The sequence below is a fragment of the Nicotiana tabacum genome, chromosome 17 (genome assembly GCF_000715075.1).
Source record: "Nicotiana tabacum cultivar K326 chromosome 17, ASM71507v2, whole genome shotgun sequence".
Taxonomy (NCBI): Eukaryota; Viridiplantae; Streptophyta; class Magnoliopsida; order Solanales; family Solanaceae; genus Nicotiana; species Nicotiana tabacum.
The window spans coordinates 117,277,210-117,296,957 of NC_134096.1; the positions used below are offsets into that span (position 1 = coordinate 117,277,210).

Below are 19,748 nucleotides of genomic sequence, written 5' to 3' on the forward strand. Positions count from 1 at the left end.
TGGAGAGTTTAGAGGTGCTCCATCCGGGGGCAGAGGTCAGTTCGTGAGGGGACAGTCCAGCAGACCCCCATATCCAGCACCACCACCTCCTCGAGGTGCACCAGTACGACCTTATTTCAGTGCTATACCAGAGAGTTCTTATCGCCCACCAGCTATTCAGGGTTCTTTCAGTGGGTATTCAGGTCCCCAGGGCCAGACACTTAATCAGCAGCCTATCGCACCGAAGAGTTGTTACGAGTGCGGGGATCCCAGTCACATACGGAGGTTTTGCTCCAGGCTTCGGGGTAGACCAGTACAGCAGGGTCAGCAGCCTATGCTTACCGGACCAGTTGCTCCCCCAGTAGTCCGACCACCCAGAGGTGGAGGACAGGTGATTAGGGGTCGTCCTAGGGGTGGAGGTCAGCCAGGCGGAGGCTAGCCAGTTGGCACTCCAGCTCGGTTCTATGCTTTTCCGGCTAGATCAGATGCAGAGGCCTCAGATGCCGTGATTACAGGTATTATTTCTGTTTGTGGCAAAGATGCCTCAGTATTATTTGATCCAGGATCCACATATTCATATGTGTCATCTCTATTTTCTCCATTCCTGGGTGTTTCTCGTGAGTCCTTGAGTACTCCTATTTATGTGTCCACTCATGTGGGCGATTCTGTTATTGTGAACCGGATCTACCGGTCCTGTATTATTACATTCTGTGGTTATGAAACTAGAGCAGATCTCCTATTGCTTGAGATGACCGATTTTGAAATTATTCTGGGTATGGACTGGTTATCTCCATATCATGCTATTCTAGATTGTCATGCCAAGACTGTTACCTTGGCTATTCCAGCATTGCCTAAGCTGGAGTGGAAGGGTTCGCCTGTTAGTTCATTTAATCGAGTTATTTCTTTTATAAAGGCTCAACACATGGTTGAGAAGGGTTGTTTGGCTTATCTAGCCTATGTTCGGGATACTACTGCAGAGACTCCGGCTATTGATTCAGTGCCTGTAGTTCGGGAGTTCCCCGATGTATTTCCGTCAGATCTTCCAGGTATGCCACCTGATTGTGATATTGATTTCTGTATTGACTTGGCTTAAGTACCCAGCCTATATCTATCCCACCGTATCGCATGGCTCCGAAAGAATTGAAAGAATTGAAAGAACAGCTTGAAGAGTTACTAGCCAAAGGGTTTGTCTGACCGAGTGTATCACCTTGGGGTGCACCAGTATTTTTTGTGAAAAAGAAGGATGGAACAATGCGGATGTGTATTGATTATCGCCAATTGAACAAAGTCACTATTAAGAACAAGTACCCATTGCAGCGTATTGATGATCTATTTGACCAGTTGCAGGGTGCTAGGGTATTCTCTAAGATCGATTTGAGGTCGGGGTACCATCAGTTGAAGATTCGGGATTCGGATGTTCCGAAGACTGCTTTCCGTATTAGATATGGTCATTATGAGTTTTTGGTAATGTCTTTTGGTTTAACTAATGCCCCAGTAGCATTTATGGATCTGATGAACAGGGTATTCAGGCCATATATTGACTCATTTGTCATTGTCTTCATTGATGACATTTTGATCTACTCATGTAGTAAGGAGGAGGAGGAGCAGCATATGAGAGTAGTGCTTCAGACATTGCGGGAACAAAAACTATATGCTAAGTTCTCTAAATGTGAGTTTTGGCTAGAGTCTGTATCATTTTTGGGACATATCGTATCGGGAAAAGGTATTAAAGTTGATCCCAAAAAGATTGAGGCAGTTCAGAATTGGCATCGTCCCACTTCGGCGACGGAGATCAGGAGTTTTCTGGGTTTGGCAGGTTATTATCGTCGGTTCGTGGAAGGTTTTTCATCTATTGCAGCACCTTTGACCAAATTAACCCAGAAGGGTGCTCCATTCCGATGGTCCGATGATTGTGAGGTGAGCTTTCAGAAGCTCAAGACATCATTGACTACAACACCAGTGTTAGTGTTGCCTTCCGGTTTGGGGATGTATACAATGTATTGCCATGCTTCGCGCATTGGCTTGGGTTGTGTATTGATGCAGGAAGGGAAAGTTATTGCATATGCTTCACGTCAGCTGAAGCCCCACGAAAAGAATTATCCGGTACATGATTTGGAGTTAGCTGCGATTGTTCACGCTCTTAAGATTTGGAGGCATTATCTTTATGGGGTGTCTTGTGAAGTTTACACTGATCATCGCACTTTGCAGCATTTGTTCAAGCAGAGGGATCTAAATTTGAGACAGCGCAGATGGCTGGAGTTACTAAAAGATTATGATATTATTATTCTGTATCATCCAGGCAAAGCAAATATGGTTGCAGATGCCTTGAGCAGAAAGGCAGAGAGTATGGGTAGTTTGGCTTTCATTTCAGCAGAGGAAAGACCATTAGCCTCAGATATTCAGTCTTTGGCTAACAGACTTGTGAGGCTGGATATTTAAGAGCCTAGTCGAGTTCTTGAATATGTTGTGGCTCGGTCTTCACTATTTAAATAGATCAAGGCTCACCAGTATGATGACCTACACCTGGTGGTTCTTCGTGAAACGGTACTACGAGGTGATGCCAAGGAAGTTACTATTAGAGCGGATGGTGTTCTGCGACTCCAGGATCGTCTATGTGTTCCTAATGTGGATGGACTGAGGAAAAAGATCCTGGAAGAGGCACACAGTTCTCGATATTCTATTCATCCAGGTGCTAAGAAAATGTATCGTGACTTGAGGCAGTATTATTGGTGGCAACGAATGAAAAAGGACATAGTTGAGTATGTAGCTCAGTGTCTAAATTGCCAGCAAGTTAAATATGAGCACCAGAGGCCAGGTGGCCTACTCCAGCAGATGACCATACCAGAGTAGAAATGGGAACGAATTACTATGGATTTTGTAGTTGGGTTGCCGCGGACCTTGAGGAAGTTTGATGCAGTTTGGGTGATTGTTGACAGGTTGACCAAGTCGGCACATTTTATTCCTGTTGTGACTACGTATACTTCATAGAGGTTGGCCCAGATTTATATTCAGGAGATAGTTCGGTTGCACGGTGTGCCAATTTCCATCATATCATATAGAGGCCCTCAATTTACTTCACATTTCTGGCGAGCAGTACAGAGTGAGTTGGGAACCCGTGTAGAGCTCAGCACAGCCTTTCATCCGCAGACCGATGGACAGTCAGAGAGGACAATTCATATTTTGGAGGATATGCTCAGGGCATGTGTGATTGACTTTGGAGGTCAGTGGGATCGTTTCCTGCCTTTGGCCGAGTTTGCTTATAATAACAGTTACCAATCCAGCATCGAGATGGCTCCATTTGAGGCTTTATATGGTCGGCGATGTCGTTCATCTATCGGATGGTTTGAGCCAGGCGAGGCTAAGTTATATGGTACTGATTTGGTAAGGGATGCCTTGGAAAAGGTAAAGTTGATTCAGGAGCGACTTCGTACAGCACAGTCCAGACAAAAGAGTTACGCGGATCAGAAAGCGCGTGATATATCATTTATGGTAGGTGAAAAAGTTCTCTTGAAGGTTTCGCCGATGAAGGGAATTTTGAGATTCGGGAAGAAGGGCAAGTTGAGCCCAAGGTTTATAGGCCCATTTGAGGTGTTGAAACGAGTTGGGGAGGTTGCTTATGAGCTTGCATTGCCTCCCAGCCTATCGGGAGTTCATCCGATTTTTCACGTATCTATGCTCCGGAAGTATCATGCCGACCTATCACATGTGTTAGACTACAGCACAGTTCAGCTAGATAATAGCTTGGGTTATGAAGAGGAACCAATTGCCATTGTTGATAAACAGGTTCGCCAGTTGAGGTCCAAGAGGATTTCTGCAGTAAAAGTCCAGTGGAGGGGCCAACCAGTCGAGGAAGCGACTTGAGAGGCCGAGGAAAACATGCGGTGCAGATATCCAGACTTATTCAGCACTTCAGGTATAATTCTAAACCCGTTCGAGGACGAACGTTTGTTTAAGAGGCGGAGAATGTAATGACCCAACCGGTTATTTTAACTTTTAGAACCACGTTCCCTAAAATAAAACTACCCGTAGGTGCTTATAATGATTTATGACTTACGGGAATGTTTGGTTCGGGATTTGGAAGTGTTTGGGGTGAAACCGGAACATTTGGTTCCTTAAGTTGGCCTTAAAGTGTTAAGTTTGACTTCGGTCAACATTTTTAGAAAACGACCCCGGAATAGAATTTTGATGATTCCAACAGCTCCATATGGTTATTTTGGACTTAGGAGCGTGATCGGAATTTTATTTGGAAGTCCGTAGTGAATTTAGGCTTGAAATGGCTAAAATAGGAATTTAAAGTTTGGAAGTTTGACTGATGAGTTGACTTTTTGATACCGGAGTCAGAATCCAGTTCCGAAAATTTTCATAGCTCCGTTATATAAATTATGACTTGTGTGTAAAATTTGAGGTCAATCGGAGTTGATTTGATAGGTTCCAACATTGAATGTAGAAGTTGAAAACTCTTAGTTTCATTAAGCTTGAATTGGGGTATGATTCATGGTTTTAGCATTGTTTGATGTGATTTAGAGGTTCGACTAAGTTCGTATGATTTTTTAGGACTTGTTGGTATATTTGGTTGAGGTCCCGAGGGCCTCGGGTGAGTTTCAGATGGTTAACGGATCAAAAATTTGAGTTAAAAAGCTGCTGCAATTTTTCCTCTTCTGTTGGACATTCTGGGCTGTGATCGAGCCCAGATATCGAGCCCAGGGTTGACGAGGTACAGGCTCGAGCTAGAGTATCGAATCCATGATCGAAGGTCCAACTCGAGGGCAATGATCGAAGGTCCATCTCGAGGGCCAGGATCGAGACCCAAGATCGAGGGTCACGATCGAAGGCTCAAGCTCGATGCCATGATTGAGGCTATGATCGAAGTCCCAACCTCGATACCCTGATTGAGGCCATGACCGAGGTCCAGGCTCGAGCTTGTGATCGAAGTCGCGATCGAAGGCAAGGCTCGAGGGCATGATCGAAGGTATGGCTCGAGGGCTAGGATCGAGACCCAAGCTCGATGCCCTGATCGAAGGCACAACCTCGATGCCCTGATCGAAGGCACATGTTCGATACCGCGATCGAGGCCCAGTTCGAGGACCAGTTCCGAAGGCTGCTGGACAGTTTTATAAAAAGAGGGCATTCGTCCCATTTGTCATTTTTGACGAACTTGAGCTTGAGCAGAGACGACTTTTGGCAGATTTTCAAGGGAAAAATATTGGGGTAAGTGATTCTAACTCGGATTTGGTCTACATATACAAGTGTATCATTGTTTTTCACAATTTAATTAGTGTTTTGAGATTTGAGATTTGGAAAAGTTTAGAAATCTCATAGAAACGAAATTTTGAGATTTCGGTATCGATTCGGAGTCAGATTTGAGTGAAACTGGTATGGTTGTACTCGTAATTAAATGGGTTGTCGGAATTCATAACTTTTGTCGGATTCCGAGATGTGGGCCCCGCGGGCGAATTTTTAATTAATTTCGGGATTTTTATTTAAAATGTAGTATTTCCTTATAGAATTTATTTCCTATAATTTTTAGTGATTTTATCGAATTATTTTGGCTAGATTCGAGCCAGACAGAGTTGGATAATCGTGAAAAAGGCAATATTGTGGATTAAATTGGAGTAAGACGAGGTAAGTCTCTTGTCTAATCTTGTGAGGGAGAAATTATCTCATAAGTGATTAAAATTAAATAATTGTTGCTAATTGTGGTAGGCTACGTACGCACGTGGTGATGAGAGTCTGTGCGTAGCTACTATTAATGCTAAAGTCCGGGTAGTTTAGGACTCAAAGCATGCCTTACTTGTGTAAATTATATTCTTTGATTTATTTATATTAATTGATATCTATATGAATATATTGTGAATTGTTAGATAAAGATATTAAAGGATGAAAATTTCATAGGCTTGATTGTCTGTTTAAATCAATGAATTGTTAAAAGAAATTGTTCTCCTCCCAAATTCATCTTATAATGAATATACTCTCCTTCCGGAGGCACATAAGAAAATGTCCTCATTTCTTGTGGAGCGGGCCGAATGCCTCGGCAGGATAGATGCATCTATGGATCGCGCTGCACGTCCCTCGGCAGTGTACACGACACTCTGGATCGGGCCGTACGTCCTCGGCAGAAATCGTGCTTAATAATAATAATTACACGATACTTTAATAATTTATTTCAGCTTGTGAAGCTAATTAATAAATTGAAAAATCCTTGGAATTTAATGAATTATTATTCTTGCTTGTTTAGGAATTAATTGTTACTCCTGTAAATGAGATTTAATTGATAAATTTGGAATTTATTTGAATTGAAGAAATTTAATTAATATATTGAGAATTGTTACATTTGAAGGAATTTGATTATTTCCGCTGATTAAATAAATTATTTGTAAATTCTGTAAATCATGCTGATTTGAATATTCTAATTCTATTTCAAATATTATTGACCCATAGTGAGTGTCAAAGTCGGCCATCCCGTCTCTACCACTTCGAGATTAGGCTTGATACTTAGGGTACACGTTGTTTACGTACTCATACTACACTTGATGCACTTTTTGTGCAGGATCTGAGACAGGTACTAGTGGAGGACCTATCATCACATACCCACATCATCCCGAGGCATAGTGGTGAGCTGCCTTTCTGAGCCGTTCTGCAGCTACCAGTGTCTCTTCTGATATTTATATTCTGTCTATTTCATTTCAGACAGTATTTGGAGTTTTGTATAATCTACTAGATGCTCATGCACTTGTGACACCGTGTCTTGGCACACACATTGGTAGAAATTGATATTTTATTATTTTTATTTTTTTAATAAAAGTTTAACCAATGTACGTTTGACTTATTAGTTGGCTTGCCTAGCTGTAGTGTTGGGCGTCATCACGACCTATAGGTGAAATTGGGTCGTGACAGGTATAATGACAATAACAAAGACAATGGAAGTTGATAATAACGGCAATTAAAGAAGATAAAGAAGACACAAATTTAACGTGGTTCGGTCAAGGTGACCTACGTCCACAAGCGGAGAAAAGCAATTTCACTATACCAACAAGAGTACAAAAGAGAGTACAAAATTAGAGTAAATACTCTAATTAATCCCAAATACCCCAAGAGAATAACCTCACAAGATCACTCCAAAGAAAGGGTTCACACAAGTATTTCCCAACACTCACTCTCTTACAAAATACTCTATAATGAAATAAAGGAGGAGAAAAAAAGACAAGAGTGAAAAGCTCTTGAATTGGTGTGTTTGCAAATGAGGAGAAACTCCTCTATTTATAGCAAGAAATCCTTGGCCTAATAATGGATATTACATCATGGCAAATGTCATGATCCACAATTTTGTTATAATGGATATTATGTCATGAACCACAAATTTATTATAATAGATATTATGTCATGGCAAATGTCATAAAAATTTGGCCATATTATAAACATTATAATTTATAAGTTGACTCTCATAGTCAGAATTACAAATTTATTTTAAAATTCTTTTGGGATTGGAGTCCCGTGAATATATATATGGACGAGGAAAATTTAGAAGAAGGGATCGAATTTTGTCTGATTCAAACCGAGTGGTACAAGTTGGCGAATCCATAGAAATCGCAAAATCTTCCTTGAAGATTATATCCTTGTAAATTATTATTTTTCTTACCATCTTTTTTTTTTTATAGTTTTTTCACCATTATCACTTCATAATTTGGCCAATTCAACCACTATAATATACTGAAAACACTTAGAGATAGGGACTGCCACTCATGGATAACATAAACACAATACGTGTTTATGAAAAATTAAGGTTCTAAGATTAAAAAGTTTAGTACACTAGGAAAAATTAACTAATGCCTGGAAGATATAAATAGTGTTACATGTGTGAAGTCAGAAGGAAGATATAAAGGGCAGTGCGGTGCACTAAATTCTCACTATACGCAGGATTCGGAGAAAGATCGGACCACAAGGGTCTATTTATTAGATAATCAAGTGCAACTGGTAAGTGGTAGCTATGTTTGAGTTCTGATTATATGCAGAGTTATGAGGTAAATTAAAGAAGATGGGAGTGATGATTATAAGAGAAAATGATAATTTATGGATCAACCACACCACATGCAAATTCCAGATTTTCAGCATTTCCATACTCCTAAAACATAATGAGTAGTACTCTCAGTTTGGACCAAACCCTACTTTTGTAAGGAAATGTCTTCTGATCTATGTGATATATGCACCTATATCACATAGAACTACCTATTCAAGTTACACTAAATTAGTGTCAATCATCAATAAATGCGGTAGTTATTTATTTTCTCTTCCATTGTTTCTCTTGCGAGTGAATCGCACGTTCTAAAGACTTGCTTATTCATGCAATGTTTTTGGTTCCCAAATTAGAACAAACTCTCCTTCCTGTTCCTTGATAAAATGGTAAAAACTAACCCGATATTTACATCAAACAAATTTCTAAATGACACTAGTCACTTTATTTAACTATAGTAATTACATACTGCAGTACTTAACCACAGTTAGCTACCATTTATTTTGCACATGATCTTAATCTTAAATAATAATATAAAATTATACTTAATAACCTTGCTATCCCCTTATTGTTCTAGCAATACCAGACGAAAGTAGTCAAAACTGAATTTAGTTCCTTACTAATTACTCTTCTATGAATGTAGACTCATAGATATATGCCACAACATTTTATAATACCAAGGTTAGGACGTTTGAAATACATGTTGGGGGTTTGTTTTCGAAACACATGGTTACAACTGATTCGAGGTAATTCTTCACAAAAATTCATACTTAACCTAGATGAGCCCACTTTTAACCTTGGTGTTGTATCTTCAAAGTTTGCTGAAAAATATAATCATCAACCACGGATTATGGAGTGTATCATATATATCTTCTTTTGGATTTTACTTCCATACTCTGATAATATAGATAACTTTTACACTAACAATTAATTTTGTTATTATAAATTTATGCGTTATCTTTTTGATAACTAGCTAGTTTTGCTTATTATGAAAGGTTATATATGATTATCTTTAAGTATTTTGATAGTGTATATTTTTTACTACATAAAAGTTTAAATTCTTTCCTTTTCCATCTGGGAAAAAGAAGAAGAAGTTTCACGAGTATGTTTTCTTTCTTAAAGCAAAGGAAGTACCAATACTCAATGTCTAATTATGACGCATGACTTTAATTGTCACCAGGAATTGAGTATAGAAGCAAACTCATAATGGAATTCCATTCAATTCCAAAACTTAAAACTTTGCTGCGAAACAAAGTGAGAACTATTAAAGTAAAGCAAAAGAAAAAAAAGTAAACAGAGAGTTGAAAGAACTCTATAGGACAATGACAAGTAGTTTCGATTCAAAGAGATAAAAAGAAAGTCAAAAAGTTTTATAAGAAGCTTGAAGCACACATTGAAAGACGAAAATCAAATGATTCATTCTTTCCAAATAAAATAAAATAAAAAATAGAAAATCAAACAAAGATTTCTAAGACGACCCGCCATTCACGGCAGACAAAAGTCCATTGAAAATATGTTGTGGTTTTTGACTTTCTTTATCTTTTAATTTTGACTTTTTATACATTAAGAGCATAAATTAATTTTTGCCCTATCAAATTATCTAGGAGAGAACTACATATAACTGTTCATAATAACTAAAACTAGTAAACTAAAAAATATAATAAGTTAAAATATATTGTTACACTGATAGCGCAATAATTCTTTACGTCGAAAATATACATAGATTAAATTCTTTTATTTTAAGTTTTGTTTTTATATCATTTAATTGTAGCATATGACTCTCGCCATCAGCTCCAATGGTTCCATGCCCCTATGCAACTTTCACTTACAAATATTTGATATGTGGACAAATCAACCCATTGTAGAGAAGGTTGTCTGGGGCTTTGGGGTGGGGGAGGGGGGCGGGGGGGTCCCTTCATTAAATAGTGTCCATCCACCAAACTATGCTAGATTGGCAGTGATGAATTTAATTTGCTTTCACTATATCCATGCCTCATCCAGAAGAAACTTGAAGAACCATATTTTTATGAAATTAGAAAAAAAGAGAAATTAATTAATTAGTTTTGTGTGGTGTTGTGTATATACTTAGAATTACTTTTTGTTTGCCACGGACGAAACGTCGATAAGTGTTAGTATATAAGGTCATTTGGTAGGTATATATGGTAGATAATAGATATCAGTATTTCAATTCTCCACCAAACGTACTGTGAAAATTATCTTGCATTAATCTAGTCTTGAATTCGACTACCAAACTATGCCTTAGATTATTATTTTCAATTAGTTGATAAAAGGTTAACTGACATTTGAAGGTATAATGCAGGAATTATAAGTAACCATTTATATAAACCTACACAAAGCAAAAATACATGTAATTCACAGCGACAAAAAGCAAAAATTAAAATCAAATAAAAAATTAGTGCTTCCGATTTTCAAAGCATTAAATGCTGGAGAGTGAAATACTCGTGGAACTGGTGGAGGAAGCAATGGTTGTTAACAAATGTTGGTGGGCATGGTCACTATGTTGATACAAGTCTCTGTCTTAAAACTGTCTTTAAAACAAATAGAGAAAGAAAAGAAAAAAATAAATGAATTTACTGATAAATAAGGTAAAAAACATGTATGGTTTTAAAAAGTGATGGGTATCTCTATTTGAGTAAAAGGGGAAATAACGTGAAAGAAAAGGAGAAAAAAAAAAGAAATTTTAAAAGAAACATGAATCAAACGGAAAATTGACACCATGAAAAAATTTAATAATTGTCTTTGTTCTCTATTCTTTTTCTTCTTCTTTTTTCTTGTTCTTTTTTATATTAATGGTGTTGGATTAATTTGTACGCACTTTGATTAATTTATTAAAAGAATTTAACTCGCAAGTCGCAAGTAATTGCCAAGATAATCTTGCACATTAAGACTACAACAAACGGGCTCGCATCAAATATTGTAACTGAATTCGAACAGATTTCCGGATTACCGCAATCATCAGGATATGGAAGATCACAATTTAAATTTCAATTGGAAAAAAAGGTAGGTGATTTTTTTTTTCTTCATATTATTTAAACTTTGATGAATAGAATTATTGGATAATCAAATAGAATTATTGGATAATCAAAGTGCACACAACCTAATAAGGACACCATCTATTAAAAAAAGGAAAAAAAAAGAAAGAAAGAAAAGGAGAACGAATAAGTCATAGATTATATAGGGACCTCTTCCCTCTACAACCCAACACAAGATGGTGAGATTTTAGGTCCCAAAGAACAGTCTTCAGAACCTAGAGGGCAGAGTGTACACTGCCTTTACAAATAAATATTTCAGTGTTGGTAGGTATTTCATATCTCTGATAAAGTTGTATTATTAATCATAATTAAGTATACTTCACACAACTTGGCATGATAATTATTTATTCGTCAGAAATTAAATTTAGAAAAATTAAACAGACTAGAGCATCTTCACTCTCACTAGTAGACTAGCAGAATTATACTAATCCGGTCAATATTATATATGCGACATAATTATAGGTGCAGTTTTTACTGCAGACTAGTAAAATACCCTGACTGACATTAGATTGCTTACTGGCAGAAGCTAGTTGACACAATGATATTTGATCACTACAATTTTTATTTACTGTCGATTTCAGCACATTAAAAATCCAAGTCCTTATAATCATAGCCATACATATCAGTAGAAATTCATCATAATTATACATAAAACGCCCAAAAATAACTCTGTAGTTTAATTAACATTTTGCTAATAAAATATAACTTAGATAAAAAAGGAAAACAACATCAATGATAATTGTGGGACACATAACATTCCTTTTGGCTCACTATGTTTACTTTCTTTTTTTTTTCATCAAAGTGTTGAACAAAAGCTCAAGGCATGTTGTCTTCAACTTGGAACTCCTCTTCATTCTCAAAGTTGTTGTTGTTGCTGTTGTATTCATTGTTTCCATAGGTGTTCCTGTTGTTGTACTGTTGGTTCATTGCAGCAAATTCTCTTGCATTTTCATATGGATCCCTAGCATGCTTCCCAGCGTTGATATCATAATAGAATTTCCCATTTCCCAAGAATCTTGTGTCACTCATCCCCTGCTGCTGGTGCACTCTGTAATTACTTTTGCCAGTATTGTAGTTATTGTAGTTGGTGGAGTAGCTTTGTTCTTGATTGTTGTTGTAATTGTTTCCGTAATTTGTTGGGTTGGTGCTGTAAGTACTGGCACTTAATCTTGTTTCACTCAACTCCTCTTGCTCGTTGTTGTTGTTATTGTTGTAATAAGTGTTACCATTATTGTAGTACTCCTCCTCTTCATTGTTGTTGTTGTTATCGTTATTATTGTAAGTGTTGCCACCGTTGTAGTACTGCTGCTTCTGCTGGTTGTTACTGTAAAAGTTGTCACCGCCGTAGAACTGTTGCTGCTGGTTGTTGCTCCTAGTACTATAATCACTGACGCCATTATAGTACTGTTGTTGGTTGTTGTTATTGTTGTTGTTGCTGTTCCCGTAATTGGTGGGACCACTGTAGAATTGGTTGTTATTAGAGGCAGTGGTGGTTGTAGTGTGCTTGGGTGTGAACTCATTGTTATTCAAATCATTTTCATTAGTGTTGTCCTCAGGGACAGTCACATAAGAAACAGGGTTGTAATTCTTGGGAAGGTATTTGCTGTTGGGAAGATTGTGGACAGAAGGATTATTAGTGGTGACAGAGTCATGACCATATAGGCCATAGGCTCCATTTTCATTCTCTGGCATGAAATTAGGTTCTTGTTCTTTGTTGGGAATAACTGTTTGTGTCTCTTTCTCACCATTGTTGCTGGGGACTTTGTTGAAGAATTGACCGTCCCTTGCATGAATTTGGAGTGAAGACAAGAGAGTAAGGAGGAAGATAAGGGAGAAATGTTTGGCAATGGGTGCCATTTTGGATAGGCAAAAGAATTAAGAGAGAGATGTGAAATTATGTTGTGTAATTCCTCTATGGCTGTGAACTTGCAATGGACTGTCTTTATATAGAGACCCTTTATCTCTCTTTTGTGTGTCTACTTATTTGTTTTGAATTTCTTATTAGTTCCAATTTTTAAACATTTACTTTCCTTTTTCCTTTAGTTTTAATTTTTGAGTGGGGAGTGATTATCTCTCCCTCCATTTTTCATGCTTATTAGGTGCAAATGGGGACAGGAAAAATGGAGGAAGAAAGTGGTCCCCTCCGTAATTATAGCACTTTAACAAAAGGGTTCATTTGTTCGATGGATGTTTCTAATTTGTTTAGAGTTTAATTTTCCGATACTGTAAAAGAATTATAATATTATATTATATCACTTCAAAATAGGAGTAACAATTTATAGTAAGTTAATTGATAATTGAAAATAAGGCAGATAATCATTTATAATATATTTCTAAATACTGAGTTCCTCTTTATCATTTTATTTTTCTTTAGTTTTTGTAATTTCCTCTAGAGCCGTACGTTTATTATATATGCACTTGCAGAAAACTACAATTATATGCATTTAACTTTATCCTTAAGATTCAGTCATGCGGCTCAAAGCGTAATCCTTGTGCTTTAGCTGGAAGATCGTAGTTTTCCTTTTCTTTTCATAATAATTTTAAATCAATTAACTTTTCAAGAACACAACAAAATTAGTAATGATTCTAAAGAATATAACTTTAAGCTTTTAGGGTTTACGCAACTTTTGATACATATGGTAAAGGATCCCGAGGTAGTAGGTTCCAAGTAAGTAATCCAAGGTCAAAATTCCCACTACAATAACTCGATTGACAATCCAATGTAACATAAATTTGATAACTAATTCTTTTTTGGCAATTTACTAATTTTATTTTTGGTAGGTGAAGTGTTAAATTTCCTCTATTCAATGGTTAAGGCTTAAGAATATGGGCTTTTCCTTACCCTAGTGAGCTCGTATCACCGTGTAAGGTAGGAAAGTATGTTGTTCTTAAATTAAGGTAAAAATAACTAACAACGTTTTCAAAATTCATCTAAAAATTTAAGCTTTTTCTTTAACAATGTGAAATTCGAAACTCGCCGACTCGACTATAAACTCTTAACTACTGCTACTAGATCTCATATTACAGACTAAAATAACAAACCAGCTGACAAGTAATTAGACTCCTCTACTTCTATTTTTAAGTTAATAGTTCGAGTTACATTTGGATAAATAAAATAATTACTCATTATCTTGTATTTGAGGTTGCCGAATAACTAAAAAGAAAAAGAAAAAGAAAAGGACAACCCCCGGTTCTTCTCTGGGCCCAGTCCCCCTTACCGAACAAGAGGTTATTGAAACTACAAAAAGAAAAAAAAAGAGAAACTAATATAAAGAAGAAAGAAAAAGAAAAGGGCAAGAAAGAAAAAGGGGAGAGAGAAAGGAAAACGAGTGAGGAGATGAAGGGAAAATTGGAAAGAAAAGAAGCGGGGATTGTGGAGTGAGGAGTGACTGAGAAAGGAAAGAGTGGCAATGGGGGACATTGAAAGTAATGGGATTCATACCATGTGCCTAACTCTTCATCTATTGTGTAATAGACTAACGTCAATAGGGGTACCCCTTTTACTTCTTATGCTGAAATTTTCCTACTACTCAATCCCTTTTGTGCACGCTTAGGTATAGAAAATACTTATCTACACTCATATTTACACTACCAAATCATTTAACTTTTAGTGTTACAACCTAAATTGAGAAGAGTAACTCTAATATACTGACATTTCATTTAATTGTATATTATGAGATTCCCTAAAAAGATAATTACAAATAATTATTCATTCTAAATAAAAAGTTAACAGAAAAATAAAGCAAACAACTTGTTACAGCATATTAAATTACACGAATAATGTGAAAAATAATTTACAAGACAATGTATATGTTTACGGATGAAATCGAGCCCATGGGACGCCTCGAATTTCAATGAAGTAAACGGAGCAAGAGACGTGGTTACAATGAACCGGAATCGAGGCAAGGAGCCCTCGAGTCGGGGTCCGGGCAAAACACTTGCCCTCGGAAGCATCGGGGCCACGATCCCCAGGTTCGATTTGAATCCTAAAAACCTCGGAGAGCATTATCAGATAATCGAGCGCGACCAACAAAGGGCCGTGATATCCGTGACCAGCCGGATGTCACGGCGTGAATCTCGGCACCTATCGGCAGAAAATCGGTGATTAGTAAAACGAAAGATTTTTACCTTTTAGAGAATTGTACTTGGGGTACAACTCCCCTACTATATAAATAGGGGTCTGATTATTCATTAGGGACATTGTAATACGCATATCAAGGCAATATACTCTTATTTTCTCTTTTATTCAAAGTTTTTACTTTTGTTCATTAATTCATCATTAACGTGAGCCTCTGATCGAAGGCAGGCATTTCATTAAAGTTGTCACTGAGTCCGAGATCACTTCCCTTAATTGGTTTGAAAAATTATTATATCCTTTATCTATTTAATCTAACACAATTTATCATTTGTATTGAATTAATCCGCGTATCCTTAAAACCACTTATAAATTTAATTGTTATTCGTTTTTTAAGGTAAACGGTTTGGCACCCACCGTAGGGCTAAGGATAATAGTGGCAATTGATATCAATTTCCATAACACACTTTATTTTAGACTTGTTCTTTGAGTTTTTAATTTCAGGTCAAAATTAAAAATGTCGAACTCCCAATCTGCCAATTTGAATGTGGATACTTAATCCGACCACCATGGCGAGAACAATAGCATGGTACTTAGCAACGAGGTGCCCCTTGTTGACCCCAACGAAGTCCCAGTCTCTGATCTGATCAATGCTAACTCACACGTGACTATCGAAGCAAACTTGCCTATTGACCCTGAAAATAGCATCCGCGTGGGAGCTTGGTCGATAGCCCAGAGTACACACGACGGCGAAGGTGATGGGATCAATTTGCGCGTGATCTTCGAAATGTTACAGGCTCAACAGGCAGTTATAGTCGAGTTGCAGAATCAAAGTCGCACCCCCAGTAGGGTTGAGCCCGAATCATCCTAGGAAAATGCTCGCAGAAATGGACCGGCCACAGAAAGGCCGGGTGAAGCATAACTCGGGACCAACCCTGAGATAATAAGATGCTTGAGGAACTGACGAAACGGGTGGAGTTGGAAGAAAAGAAATTCGAAGCCAACAACAAAAAAATGGAGACCTATAACTACATGGGCGATCAAATCCCAAGAGTACCACCTATACTGAAGGGCCTGGATTCCAAAATATTTGTCCAAAAGCCTTTCCCTCCGAGCGTAACTCCGAAGGCAATCCCAAAGAAGTACTGTATGTCCGAAATTCCGAAGTATAATGGGATAACTGATCCAAAAGAACATATGACCTCCTACACATGCGCCATGAAAGGGAACGACTTGGAAGATGATGAAATCAAGTTCGTTTGGCTGAAAAAGTTGAGAGACCTTGTCAAAAGGAGCTATGATCAATCTCGACAAGATCAAGGCCATAGAAGACATCACTGTGGTGGATAACGTCAAGGTCGTTCAAAGGCTAACCAGGCGCATAGGCGCCTTGGGTCGATTCATTTCGAGGTCCTTCGACAAGGGCCATCGGTTCTTCTCGTTATTGAAGAAGAATAAGAATAGCTTCTCGTGGACCTCGGAGTGCCAGCAAGCTTTGGAAGAATTCAAATGGTACCTTTCGAGTCCACCTTTGCTTCATACTTTGAAGAAAGATAAATAGGTGTGCCTGTACTTAGTGGTATCTGAGATAGCGGTAAGTGGAGTCCTAGTCCGGGAAAAAGAAGGTACGTAATTTCCTATATATTATGTTAGCAGGACTCTATACGAGGCCGAAACGAGGTATCCTCACCTGGAGAAATTGGCGCTCGCTTTGCTAAGCGCCTTTAGGAAGTTGAGGCCATACTTTCAATACCACCCCATATGTGTCGTGACTACTTACCCATTGAGGAACATAAAAGCGAAGCCCAAGCTCTCAGGACGATTGGACAAATGGGTCGTTGAAATTAGTGGGTACGATATTGAATATCGACCCCGAACCGCCATTAAATCTCAAATTTTGGCAGACTTTGTGGTTGATGCCACGTCGGCCATAATACCCGAAGTCGAAAAGGAATTATTGTTAACCTCGAAGACCTTCTCGAGGATTTGGACCCTCTTTACGGATGGTGCTTCGAACGCAAAGGGGTCCGGACTTGGCATCGTATGGAAGCAGCCCACGGGTAACATAGTTAGGCATTCTATTAGGACTGTGAGATATGACTAAGAATGAGGCCATGATTGTAGGTCTTGAACTGGCTAAAAGCCTGGGGGGCGAGGTGATCGAAGCTAAATTCTATTCCCTCCTTGTGGTGAATCAAGTTAATGGGACGTTCGAAGTGAAAGAGGAATGAATGCGAAGATACTTGGATAAACTACAGGTAATACTACATTAATTCAACGAGTGGACCCTGCAACATGTACCCAAGGATCAAAACAGCGAAGCCGATGCTCTAGCTAACTTGGGGTCATCAGTTGATGACGATGAATTCAGTTCGGGAATGGTTGTACAACTCATGAAATCAGTAGTGGAAGAAGGCAACGTTGAGATAAACTCGACAAGCTTAACCTGGGACTAGAGAAACAAGTATATAGATTACCTGAAAATCGGAAACTTCCCTTGGATCCTAAAGAATCGAGAGCTATGTGTATGAAGGCGGTTGGGTTCAGCCTATTCGACGATAACACCCTATTCAGAAGAACGTTCGATGGTCCACTCGCCAAACGTCTGAACCGGGAGACACCGAATATGTTTTGAAGGATGTTCACGAAGGCACATGCGGGAACCATTCGGTGGCCGAATCATTGGTTCGTAAGATAATCAGAGCAGGCTATTACTGGATCGACATGGAGAAAGATGCAAAGGAGTTCGTGCAGAAATGTGACGGCTGTAAGAGGCATGCACCAATGATCTATCAACTTGGGGAGCTACTACATTTGGTCTTGTCAACTTGGCCATTCACGAAATAGGGAATGGACATCGTCGGTCCCCTGCCATGGGGACCCGGTAAGGCTCAAATTATATTATTTATGACCGACTAATTTTCTAAATGGGTTGAGGCTCATGCATTTGAGAAAGTCAGAGAAAAAAAAGTTATTGATCTTATTTGGGACCACATAATATGTCGGTTCAAGATGCCGACCGATATCGTATGTGACAACAGGAAGCAGTTCATCTTTAGTAAGGTAAGCAAAGTTTTCGAGGATCATAAGATCAAAAGAATCTTGTCAACACCCTATCTCCCTTATGGGAACGGGCAGGGGAAGTCTACAAACAAGACCATACTCCAAAACCTTAAGAAAAGTTTGACCATAAATGTTTCCCGATGTCCTGTGGGCATACCGTATGACCTCAAAGTCAAGTACCGAGGCCACCCTATTTTTGTTGGTCTACGGTGCCGAAGCACTAATACCAGTCGAGATAGGAGAATCGAGTTTCAGGTTTCGATATGCGATCGTAGAGTCGAACGGTGAGGCCATGGGCATGAGCCTAGAACTATTGGATGAGAGGCATGAGGTCTCCCTTGTCCGGTTGCCCGCCCAGAAATAGCGAATCAAAAGGTAATACAACCGGAGAGCCAACCTCTGGCACTTCAATATCAGGGACTTGCTGTTAAAAAAGGTGACACTGAATACCCAGAACTAGAACGAAGGGAAGATGGGACCGAATTAGGAAGGTCCATATCGAATTATCGAGATTACCGGTAAATATTCGTACAAACTCGAAACAGGGAATGATGAGTGGCTACCGAACAACTGGAACGTGACCCACTTAAAATGATACTACTACTAAGGTACGACCCCATTAATTCTTTCTTTATATATATATATTGCGAATTGGACTATCACTTGCAGGCAACAATCAAAGGATGATGTAGTTGTTAGTCCTGAAAGCACGCGTTGCACTCTTTTCCCCTTGAGCCAATTTTGTCCCAGGTGGGTTTTCCAGTAAGATTTTTAACGAGGCAACAATAGATCGTGCTAACTTAGAATCGAAGACCGGTTTTGAATCGGAAACGATGGTCACCTCAATAGTATCCGAGCCCTCTCGACGATTGACCACGAATACTGGGGGCCATCACCTTAGGGTAATGATTTTTAGAAAGGAAAGAAACTTTGTGCTTGAAAAGTCTAGGCTCGATGGATAGGATTTATTGTAAGGGCCAAATGGTCAAATGAATCGTGCCCGCATAGACCACCTAAGCCATAACATGAAGCTTGTACACACTTACTATCTTGTATATTACGCACATGAATGAAAGAAAGTTTCTACCTTGCTGATACATATTTTGTCCCTTAAGACTGTTACATTTTGTTCCTTAATGATATCGTCCTAAGGGCTGCCTCTATCCAGATTCGATAGATTGCCCCCACCCGGGGACTATCGTCCAAAACAAACTTGGACGGCTCGAGCTATCGAAGCCCGGAGGTACAAAACCTATTAGGCAGTGCCTAAACTTAAAAGGCTACGGCCACCCCTACTCGGGGACTATGATCCAAAACAAACTCGGATAACTCGGGCTATCAAAGCCCGAGGATATAAAGCCTATTAGGCAGTGCCTAAACTTAAAAGGTTACCGCCACCCCCACTCGGGGACTGTTGTCCAAGACAAACTCGGACGTCTCGAGCTATCGAAGCCCGGAGGTACAAAACCTATTATGCAGTGCCTGAACTTAAAAGGCTACGGCCACCCCTAAAAACGGCTCGATGACGTCCAAAGCCCGTAATTAAAACATAAAGCCATCAAAATTCCAA

At 38.8% G+C, this 19,748-nt stretch overlaps 1 protein-coding gene across 1 annotated transcript; it reads right to left on the bottom strand.

The window, feature by feature from the left end:
- Positions 1 to 11,753: 11,753 nt before the first annotated feature.
- On the bottom strand, positions 11,754 to 12,939 carry LOC107766368 (TBC1 domain family member 5 homolog A-like; the record flags this gene model as incomplete). The annotated part of the gene is given in 1 exon segment (NM_001324913.1): positions 11,754 to 12,939. A coding segment is annotated over 1 exon segment (1,041 nt). The 5' UTR covers positions 12,898 to 12,939.
- Between the last annotated feature and the right edge of the window lie 6,809 nt (positions 12,940 to 19,748).